This window comes from Rhododendron vialii, chromosome 12a (genome assembly GCF_030253575.1).
Source record: "Rhododendron vialii isolate Sample 1 chromosome 12a, ASM3025357v1".
NCBI lineage: Eukaryota > Viridiplantae > Streptophyta > Magnoliopsida > Ericales > Ericaceae > Rhododendron > Rhododendron vialii.
In genome coordinates, this window is record NC_080568.1 from 12601203 (window position 1) to 12613275 (window position 12073).

General features: G+C 38.0%; 2 protein-coding genes across 2 annotated transcripts; both read right to left on the reverse strand.

Annotated features, from left to right (window-relative positions):
- On the reverse strand, positions 1–3168 carry LOC131309447 (uncharacterized). The gene is made up of 4 exons (XM_058336081.1): positions 2633–3168; positions 1683–2571; positions 706–1447; positions 1–581 (listed from the first exon to the last, which is right to left on the reverse strand). The coding sequence occupies exons 1-4, from the start codon at positions 3166–3168 to the stop codon at positions 1–3; spliced, it is 2748 nt and encodes a 915-aa protein (XP_058192064.1).
- Positions 3169–3499: 331 nt separating this feature from the next.
- Positions 3500–6161, reverse strand: LOC131311169 (rust resistance kinase Lr10-like). Its single transcript, XM_058338509.1, has 3 exons — positions 5219–6161; positions 5068–5127; positions 3500–4936 (listed from the first exon to the last, which is right to left on the reverse strand). The coding sequence occupies exons 1-3, from the start codon at positions 5958–5960 to the stop codon at positions 3765–3767; spliced, it is 1974 nt and encodes a 657-aa protein (XP_058194492.1). The 5' UTR covers positions 5961–6161; the 3' UTR covers positions 3500–3764.
- Positions 6162–12073: the final 5912 nt, after the last annotated feature.

The following is a 12073-nucleotide window of genomic DNA, read 5'->3' on the forward strand; positions in this document are numbered from 1 at the left end:
TCAAATCATCAGCATATAGGCACAAAAGCAAAAATTTCCATTGGCATCCACTTTAGTGTACAACGCATGCACACAAGGACATTTTTCAAAGCCATTATCCACAAAGTATTTATCAATTCTAGCATTCCAAGCACGTGGTGCTTGTTTTAGCCCATAAAGAGCTTTTTTTAACTTATACACTTTATTTTCTTGCTCAACTTTGACATACCCCAAGGGTTGTTCCACATAAATCTCTTCTTCAGGGAAGCCATTTAAAAATGCTGATTTCACATCAAGTTGATAAATCTTCCATTTATGTTGGGCGGCCAAAGAAATCATCAATCTAATAGTCTTTATTCGGGCAACGGGAGCAAACACTTCACCATAATCAATTCCGGCTCTTTGCTTGTAGCCTTTAGCAACCAATCTTGCTTTGTATCTTTGAACTTCACCACTTGCATTTCTCTTTGTCTTATACACCCATTTCACACCAATTGCTTTGTGGCCTTGTAGTAGACTAGTGAGCACCCATGTACCATTCTTCTCAATTGCATTGATTTCTTCATCCATAGCTTTCTTCCATTTCTTCTCTTGAATTGCTTCTTCATAGCCAATAGGATCACAATCCATATCCATAAAAAAAACAAAATAAGTTCAAGTTGTCTTCCTCCATTTCAATTTCTTCATAAATTTCTTGCAAGTTTCTTGTTTTCCTTGGCCTTTTACTTGAACTAGCCTCCGATGACGATGATGATGGTGAGGAAGAATCACTTCTATAAGATGAGGGGGATCCATGTGGAAGAGATTGTGGCTCTCTTTTAACTTCATTTGGCACTTCCATCTCTTCTTCTTCAAGAACAAGTTCAACTTCATTTGTGGCTTCTTTTTCCTTCCAATCCCGCATTTTTTCTTCTTCAAATATTACATCTCTACTCATGAACACCTTCTTGGTAAGAGGGATGTATAATTTGTAACCCATTATTCTATTACCGTAGCCAAGAAAAATGCCTTTTTCACCTTTGTCATTAAGCCTTGTTCTTCTAGCTTCCGGAATCTTTGCATAGGCAATGCACCCATAAACTCTAAGATGAGAAACACTTGGCTTGAAAGAGTTCCATGCCTCTTCCAGTGTCTTGAAGCGAACACTTTTAGTTGGACAACGGTTCAAGAGATAAACGACACATGCAACGGCTTCCGCCCAAAATTCTCTAGGCAAGCGCTTTTCTTTCAACATGCTTCTAGCCATATCCAAGATTGTTCTGTTCTTCCTTTCGGCAACTCCATTCAATTGAGGTGTGTAGGATGGAGTCAATTGGTGCTTAATACCATGCTCTTTACAAAAATTCTCAAAAGCATCGGAAGTATATTCACCACCATGATCGGATCTCAACATCTTGATGTAGTGGGCACTTTGCTTCTCAACAAGAGTTTTGAACTCTTTGAATTTATCAAACACCTCCGACTTTCTCTTCAAAAAATACACCCAAGTCTTCTAACTATGGTCATCAATGAAAGTGAGGAAGAACCTATTCTTGTCATTTGTCATAGGCTTCAAAGGACCACATACATCGGTGTGCACAAGCTCCAAAGGCTTTGATGCTCGCCATCTTGCTTCTTTAGGAAAGCTCAATCTATGGTGTTTGCCAAGAATGCACCCTTCACAAAACTTCATTGGGATGATCAATAAAAGCCAAGCCTCTCACCATATCTTTACTTGATAAGAGCTTCAAGCCACCAAAATTAAGATGCCCAAACCTCAAGTGCCACAACCAAGCCTTATCCTTGACAATAGCATTAAAGCATTTCATAGCATCATGTTGAATATTTAAAGAAAACATTCTATTCTTTGACATTTTCACGTGAGCAATCAAATTTCCACAAGCATCTTTAATTGTAAGATAAAGATTCTTCATGCAAATATCATATCCCTTCTCCAAAAGTTGGCCCAAACTCAAGATATTAGTTTTCATATCCGGAACATAATAAACATCGGAAATAAAATCATGATTACCATTCTTGAGTTTGATTAGAATCTTACCTTTGCCTTTCACTGAAACTTTGGAGTAGTCGCCAAATGTGACATGGCCTTGCACCGCCTCATCGAGTTCAACAAACATGTTCTTTTTGCCACACATACGATTGCTTGCCCCGGTATCAAAAAACCATACATCGCTTTGATCATCTCCATTGGACCCATTGTAAGCTAGCAATAAAGTAGGCCCAACTTCTTGGTACTCTTTCTCCACATAGTTAGCTTGCTCACCAACTTCATTGCTTGACTTTGCTCTACACTCATAGCTATAATGCCCAAAATTGTGACAATTATAGCATTCAACATTCCTCTTGTCATAACCATTCCGATTATAAGAACGGTTGTAGTCGCCACCTCCTCTAGCTCTTCCTCCTCTTGGAGCATATGAGTTTTTGACCACTTCCACCTCCACTAGTGTTTCTTCCGCCTCTACCTCTATTCGCATAACCTCTTCCATGGCTTTCAAAGCCTCTTCCACGATTTCCATAGCCTCTACCACGACCGTCATAGCCTTTTCCTCTTCCGCTTTGAAAGGTCCCCACTTGATCCTCCTTTGCATCCTTGAAAGAAAGTTTGGATTGGAGCGCTTGCTCAAGAGAGCTTGAAGCCTTCTTGTTCAACCTTTGCTCATGAACTTCAAGTGTTGCCATCAATTGATCAATCGTCATGGTAGAAGTATCCTTTGACTCTTCAACGGCGGGAACCATATACTCAAATTTACCATTTAGAGATCGTAAGATCTTCTCCACCACACATACATTATCAAGGTTGCCACCATACCTTCTAATTTGATTCACAATCACCATGGTTCTAGTAAAATACTCCACAATGGTCTTATCATCCTTCATTTGCGAAGGTTCAAATTCATGCCTCAAAACTTGAAGTCTCATCCTTATGGTTTTGTCAATACCTCTATTTGCATTTTGGAGGATATCCCAAGCTTCTTTGGACATGGTTGCGGAGGAGATTTTCTCATAGCTAGACTCATCAATGGCTTGATAGATTTGAAACAAGGCTTTCTTATCTTTATTTCTCATTTGCTTGAGTAAAACCTTTTGACCTTCTGTCAATTTATCTTCATCCTCCTTCGAAGAGGGTTGTTCAAACCCATTTTCAACAAGATCCCACAAATCTTGATAACCCAACAACATTTTCATTTGTATACTTCAATTCTTATAATTATCTTTCCCCAATCTAGGAACTTGGGGCTGGAGAAAGTTATTCATTGCAGCCATCACAGATCAAGCACAAATACACCAATAAAAGTCCTCATTTCAAGCAAAAAACCCTTAGTTCTGATACCAAATTTGTTGGGGGGAATAAGGGGCCAAATGCACACACAACTATCACAAAAAAAAAAAACAGTCACAAACTGAGCAAAAAACGCAGCAGAAATGCAACAGATTTTCAGCACACTATCAAGCTTGAAACATGCAATTTTCTGGCAACAAAACAGAGCAGAAAAATTCAAGAGTAACAAGACTTATCTGGGCACTATAAATGCAGATTTCTTTCACTTGATTAAAGTTAGTCTTTTCTCTTCTTTTTTCTCTTTTCTCTGTCTCTCTCTGTTTACGTTTTTTCTCTTCTTCTTTTTTTACAATAATAACAAAGACACACACCACAGCCACTACTAGATATTTCTGTACAACGTTCTAGACACACACTTCACTTATTACATACTAAGGACAAAAATATAAAAACATTACATCAAAGCCCCAAAAAATAAGAAAAGGAAATACCCAAATTGGATTTACATATTTCTAACAGTATCATCACCATATAGGAGGCTTTCCTCCATGGACTCGGATGCCTGCCAACTCGTGGATGCATGCCAACTCGTTGAAGCGTCTGATTGAGGTTCTTCAATAGGCGAGCGTGTAGGCGAACACAAGAAAGGCCTGGGAGGCAGTTTCAAATCCTTAATGCTTCCTTCTAACATCTCCACCACTTTGGTCATTGAAGGACGATCCGATGGCTTCATTTGAATGCACCATAGCCCAACTATACACAACTTTCTTGCGATCTCTACTTCAATTTCGTTTACATTTTCGAGTTCTAAATCCCCTCCTCCTTCAGCTAGATGATTATAAACCCATGACGGAAAGTAAACTTTGCTTGAACTCTTAGCCCTTGAGTCAACATTTTTTCTTCCTCCAGCCATTTCCAACAACAGCATACCGAAACTGTACACGTCTGATTTACTTGAGACTGCTCCAAAATGCCTCGAAATCAGTTCAGGAGATATGTACCCTATTGTCCCTCTCGTAGTGCTAACCGTCAAAAAATCTTTCTCCTTGGGGAAAAATTTCGCTAAGCCAAAATCCGCAACTTTTGGTTTGAAACCTTGGTCTAAAAGAACATTGTGAGGCTTGATGTCGAAATGAAGAATGCACACATCGCATCCACTGTGGAGATACTCGATACCTCTAGCGGTTCCTAAGGCGATTTCAAGGAGTTTATCCCAAGTAAATGACTGAGCCTTTCCACTATTTGAAAAGATATGTTTGTCAAGTGATCCATTAGGCATGTATTCATATACAAGAGCTCTGTTAGACCCCTCTGAACAAAAACCAAGTAATGGAACAACATTGACATGGTGGATCCGGCCAATTGTCGAGACCTCATTGATGAATTCTTCCGCAGTAAATTTCGTGTTCTCAAGCATTTTAACAGCTATCAAGATACCCCCCGGGAGTTGCCCTTTGTAAACTGACCCAAATCCACCCTTCCCCAGTTTTTCCTTGAAATGGTTAGTAACCGCGACCATATCAGCGTAAGAATACCTTTTCGGCATCAGCGACTGCTGATTGCGGAGAAAAGTTTCCACATTATCGACCCGCTTGCATTCTTTCCAAAACTTGTGCAGAAGGAAGGCGATTACAACTAATGGGGCGAGGATAAATCTAGCAATAAGACTTATCACTGCAAGATTCGAGGAAATGATTCATGTTACACCGACGCAAATATTTTCGAACTAGTTACATATAACTATATAAGTTAGCACCACACAAAAAATGAATATCAATTTGTGGTAACTGGTAAGGAAAACATACCTAGAATAAGTGTAACAACTACAGCGAAGATAACCTTAGCTATTGTGGGAACAAGATTATCTGCATACACAACCAAAAACCCAAATCAATCGTAACACACAAAAATCACCCAAAAAAAAAAAAAGAGGAAAAGTACAGGAATAGTACTAACCTGAGTTGTAACAGTAGTAATTGAAGGGCATCTCATAAGCAGTTATATAGCATGTTTTATTTTGCAAAAGGCAATTTCTGCACTCAACTGACCATCCAAGCTTGAACCCTGACTCCAGTAATTTCAAGATGGCATCATAAGAAGGGTACTGAACATTTAAATATCCACTAACAGGAACCACTGAGAGAAAAGAACACCCCACTGGAATATCATAGAGAGATTGACCAGAGCTGTCGACGGTAACGTAAACTCGGGATGTGTTTCCGCTCACACAAGGAAGTTTTCTGTAACTTGGATCGTTGCTAATTACGGTAGAGCAGTTTATGAAACCTGCAAAATTGTAATAAGGTTCTCCTTGGTACCGAATATCCTTCTCAACTTCGTCGGAAGATAGAGATTTGTATGGTAGATTGCACGTTCCATTGGCTAAGTTGACATCAACTAAGCGGATTGTACGATTTGCATAAGAGATTTCCTTCACATAGTACCTCCCTGAGTGATATTCCATGATAGTTCTGTTGTTTTCGCAAGAGAGTTCGCAGTCAGGGTCACCGCAGGTGGCTGGTTCGGTCTTTAGGCGGAAAGGGTAGCTGATGTTTCGTATATCACCACATGAGGAGGAAGAACATGCTTGGAGAAGTGATCTTGCTTGAGTTTCAATGGTAAAAGAAGTTAAGATAAGTAGAGTCTGCAGAGAAGAGAAAAATGGAATCAGGGCTCCATCTGTTTTCTCTCTTCTCATTGTTCTTCAGCAGAAATTGGAAGTGTGGGTGAATGGTTGTTGGGTATGAAAGATGAGGGAAGAAGATTAGTTGTCCAGGGAAATGAGATCGAAGTTTCACATGATTTTCCAAAAAAAAATAAATAATTATATGTGTTGTAATGACTAAAGTTTCTTTTGACAAGTCAAGGAGGGACCATGTATACTACAACTAGTGGAGGAGCAGTGTGGATAACTGATCGATTGAGTCATTTTGATTTGCGGAGTTAGGTTTTCTTTTGAGATTGTAGCACGTGCTTTGTAACTTACCTCAGGGTTTTAAATAAACGCACATACGAATCGTATTGGGTGGTATGTAATGAGATTTTAGATCATATCTTTACCTATTTATGTATGATTTGTCGATGCGGCCCGATAACGGTGGATATAGATGTACCACCAATACCATTACATTTTCGGATACCGCGAAAACTCTTTTTAGCTCATAGGCATGTGTTTTTGAGGTGTTGGCTGTTGGTTTTTTTTTTTTTTTAGTGGTTTGTGTTTGGGGCCTTTGAGCCTCTTACTTGAGATATATTTTCCCTAGAATCCATATATATGGAGTGGAGTAATATTTAAGTTTAACATTTTTGAAAAATGAATTATACAACTAGTGGGATGTGAACATGTCAAAGAAGGAAAATGTCAAAAGTTGGTATACAATTATTTTAGCATAAAACTTGCATCTTACCCGTTCGATGCACGCAACAAGGAAAAAAAAAACATCAATGATAACTTTTTCTTGATGTTCTGAGTATCAGTGGATGGTGCGTATGGCTCTTGAAATTTTGACGCAGCGGAATTAACAAAGAGATTAGTTGCGTACTAATCAGAACGAGATAGGTGTTCGTAACCACGAGCAGTTCTTGAATCCACAAGAAGAAAGACAAAAGTCTAAAATATTATTGATTAAAAGTTTAAAAGTTTTTTAATTGAATAGGTTGCAGCCCTTTTTATAATACCCTAACCCTAAAAATCCTACTGTAAAAGAAATAATAAATCATGCCAAAACAAGCGACATTAAATAAAAGATATTTCCTAATTAATTAAAATAAAATCCTAATTCTTGTAGATCAAGAATCCTAATAAAGGTAGAAATCAAAATCAGACCGAATACGGAAAGTTAATAATTCTAACTTAAACGAAAATATTCCTAACCAAAATCTTATTCTAAAACAATAAAAATAAAATACAAAAACTTTCAATTTTTGTCCTACATCAGTCTCCTTTTCTTCAAAAGAACTCGCCCTCGAGTTCTCATTAGAAACTTGCCACCTTCCCTTCCAAAGAAATAGATATTTGAAATACTTCAACCTCTCGTTTGTCTTCCAAAAATCATTCAAAGAAAAGTGTTCATGCAATGATCTTTTCTCTTCATGCTTCAATTTGTTGACAAGATTCACTAGACGAATGTTGGGAACCCAAGCAAATTGATGCACTCCAAGAAAATCTAATAAATAAGCATTATGTTGATGTTGCAAATTATCTTGAGCTTGATTTAGTTCCGATTCCTTCGATGTCCCTAAAGTAAGTGGAATATCACCTTTGCAGTCGGCTATGCAAGGATCAGAAGTTGCTAGATTAAAAACAGACAAGTCATGTGCCTTCAATTCTAAAACTTCACCATCACGAGTCCTTTCTTGACTAGTATCAGCCAATAGTTCTGTATTGCTAGTCGGACTATCTTTCTTGACATTAATATCAACATAAAGCTCACTTTGTCGATTTTCTTGTTCATGAGGTCCATCAACTAGACCACTGATATTCCCCTCAAGTGATGAATGTTGACCGATAAGAGCTTTGAGGTGATGCCCATTGGTTGACTCATGTGCCCCCGCATCCTGCCTATCATCTCTTTCCTCCGAACTCTCTTCAATTTCAGGAGTCATTGCTTCCCAATTAGCAACAGAAAGACTTAACTCATCTGGGCTATCAACAAACATCTCTTCTTTCCCCCCATCTTCTTTCTCTCTAATATTACTTGGGACGTTTTTGGTAAAATCATCCCTAGTCAGCAAAACCCAATTGTCGAGGTCAACGTGATCCACTTGAAGCGAGCTCGGCTCCTCTTTAACACAAATTTTAGTATCAACCATCTCCAATGGATAACTGTTTTGGTCCTTAACAACTTGATCGCCAACTTCTGTTTCAATTTTTTTACCATCAACTCCCTCTATGACCGCCTTATCAATTTCTTCAATCACATCTTTGGCAAGAGTAGTTGTATTCTGTTGATTTGATCCGTACTTTTCATCCGATAATTGTTTATAATTATGTGGCAAAAATCTCAACATCAGACATTTTTTTATTCTTGACCATGCAAAAATATGGCGTTTGTTCTGTTGATCTCGCAAAGATTGCAAGTCTAACCACCAATCTAGGGCTGGACCTGTAAGCTTTAACAACACGTACTTCCACTTTTCTCCATTCGAGATGTTCAAATACTCAAAAGCATCCTCAAGATTAAGTATCCAATCTAGAATATCCTCAAAATATTCAGAACCACTAAAATTAGGTAAATTATTATAATACTTGAAATTTGGTTGCCGCTTCATCGACTGATAATCATCATGGTTCTTGAATAGCTCGCCTCAAATTCATTCCTAGCTAGTATCGTAGTGATAATAAGAATATCCTCCGGAGACGTTTTGGTGAATAGGTTGGTTGCGGGCAAATCCCTCAACACAGTTCCTATTTTGGTTAGGAGGTTGGCGATGGCCGGGCAAATCCCAACGCGCGATCCTTCTCAACCCTTTCTGGCCTTTGGCGATTTTGTAGAGTTAACCCCTGCAGCAACTCACAGATCTCTACGAACTGAGTGCGAGTATCTTGACGGATCTCGGCTAATAGAATGCTTCGATCCTGCAACTGTGTTCGGTTATCCTCCATCATCCTCCTTAGGTCAGTAAGCCCACGACCAACGTCAATGGGTGTGTCTTCTTTTGTGTTTGGTGTCATCGAACCAGGCAAAGACTAGCTCTGATACCACTTGACGCAGCGGAATTAATAAAGAGATTAGTTGCATACTAATCAGAACGAGATAGGTACTCGTAGCCACGAGCAGTTCTTGAATCCACAAGAAGAAAGACAAAAGTTTGAAATATTATTGATTAAAAGTTTAAAAGTTTTTTAATTGAATAAGTTACAGCCCTTTTTATAAGACCCTAACCCTAAAAATCATACTGTAAAAGAAATAATAAATCAGGCCAAAACAAGCGACATTAAATAAAAGATATTTTCTAATTAATTAAAATAAAATCCTAATTCTTGTAGATCAAGAATCCTAATAAAGGTAGAAATCAAAATCAGACCGAATACGGAAAGTTAATAATTCTAACCTAAACGAAAATATTCCTAACCAAAATCTTATTCTAAAACAATAAAAATAAAATACAAAAACTCTCAATTTTTGTCCTACATCAAATTTACCTATTTTCTCATAAAATAATTAAGAAAATCCCACAACAATTAAAAGAAAAAGAAATATACTTTCAATGAGTTTTTGTTATGTTATTGATTGAACTTAGTTTTCTTTTCAAGCAAAATGAAGTATATATTTTACATTTTCTTGAAAATGAAGTATATATTTTACATTTTGTAAAAAGTGTAGAATATGATGTATAAGAAAATGAAAAAATGAGAAAATTATCCTAGGAGAGAGAGAGAGAGAGAGAGAGAGAGAGAGAGAGAGAGAGAGAGAGAGATTCAATTTACTTTAGATAATTACAGTCACAATGTGGCTTTAGATAATTACAGTCACAATGTGAACAACGGACCCATTGGAATACACCATTCCTTGCATAATAAATACGGAATAGATAGACATTAATGTTGGGGCATGTTGAAATATTATTGCCGTATGACTGTCTAGTCTTCTGTCATAAAAGGAGGACGGGTGAGCGTCACATTCGCAAGTCTGAAAATATCTCGGATATGGTTTGAACACTGGACCCTTGCGCAATTGTCAAAGTTGTTATTTGTTGACTTCCAATGATTCAACGGAGAAAACTAAACTTATTTTATTTAATCTTAAAAAAGTAAAGAGTGGAGTATTGTTTTATCCCGGTGTTTACACCTATTTTTGACATCAAACCTTGAGCCAGCACCGAAGGATTATTTAATTAAATATTTATTCAATTGGGCCTATTTGTGAGTTTATCGGGCTAAAAGTTAATGGGCCACATTAATTTTGTAATTTGGAGCAAGACCTAATTAATAAAAATCTAAACGGAGCGAGACGCACCGAATAATTTTCCACTGAGATTGATTTGCTTGAGTGCTAATTTTGAACCTGGGCACACGATGGATGGACTGTAACATAGTCTTAGCTTAAATAAATTATTCGTTCTATTCAATTATTTTACACGATAGTTATAAAACGTCAGTTACTTGATAGATATATATTTCTTTGTTTGATCATAAAAGACAATATTTACAAAGAGATATATTATCTAAAAAGTGAGGATAGAGAGATATGGATTTATTAAAAGAATATTCTCTGTATCTTTTTAAAAAGAAATGATCCAATGTCTACAAAGTTAACAAGAAGTGATCTAACGGTTTTAGAGATTGTTTTCGTTTATATGCCTAACATTTTTAACAGAAATTACTCTGTTTTATATTTCAGATGTGAAGTAATTGTGGACACTTGACATCCAAATAGATAAGGAGGGAAGTTATTTGCCAAGATATGGAACACATGGCAACTCACGGTTGGAGGAGCCAAGAAGCACTACACCGCTACTGGAATTGTAGCCGAAGTTACGTGGGCATTCTCTCTCTTCTGCAAGAACCAAAAGAGGAGAACGGGTTCCAACACCACTCAGATTCCAGCGTTTATCAACCTTGAACCTTCCAGCAATATACTTTTTCCTTTGATCCAAAAATTATTGAAGTCTACTTCGTTGTGGCAAACTATAAGCCTATTGCAGTTTTGTCCTTTGGGTCACACACAATTCTTTTATTAGAAGTCAAATCGAGGCACTCACACCTATTCACAAGTTAGACAGCGATAAGTTCTGGCACGCTTGCGCAATCGCTTGACAACTTCGGTTTTTTGCTCACGCCTACGCGGCTGAAAATTGGGAAACATGCGGCCAACTTGGTATTGGTATCAAAAAATACAAAATGCAAGACAATTCCTTGTCCTCCGTTATTCTGCATCGTAGGGTCATCCCAAACCCACGATATTAATCCGAATTTTTGATGCCGTACAACTCATCGAAAAGTTTTTCCATGTCAAAAATTATCAAAATTCAACAAGTCACTGTTATTTTTTTCCATAGAAATGAACGGCAAATGTAATTGTAAGTATAGGGGTTCGATTTGATGGGACCTTGCCCCAGGCCTGGATTCCCCCTCTCTTGCTCCGCTCCTGGACCTGCAGCCAAGTCACTAGGGCTTGAGTAGCCCAATGACCCTCCGACAATCAAGTTAGATCTCAGGGGAAAGAATAGATCTAGAATTTAGGGGAGGAAGGCGTACCTCTCATAGCTGAGTATCCCTTTATATTTATAGACCTAGGTTTACTTGCCTCCAAGCTAACGCGTGAAGGATACGTTCGGGTAACCACCTCGAGTGATGTCATATGTGACGACAGGAATGAAACGGTTACGGAGCACATGACCAGACTCAGCCTTAATGATTCCATCTGCCACGTAACCACTCTTGGTCCCCTCTTGTTATGTCACATTCTTCTAAGAGACTTCGGCGAAATGCATATCGTTGGCGATTCACCGAAGTATTAACAGGAGATTTGATCCCGAGTGAATAACCGAAGGATACGTGCCATGGCCCACCTGTATTAGCCTGCGGATTGTACCTCCATGAGACCTCGGTTAACGGTGCTCTGGCTAGGTTATCGATCCCATAACCGAAGCCACTACAGTAAGCTTAAACTATTCAGTTTTCCTACATAGGTCTCGTTAGTGGGTATCAATGCCTAATCAATTTACAATTTTTTGGATGTACAATCTTTTAGACAAGGTTTACGAGACTATAACTATTTGAATCACCAAAGTAGAGGATAAGGGCAGGACAGAGTCGTAAATTCTTAAGTTGACAAAGTTTTGTACATCCAAACTACTCCATTAAGT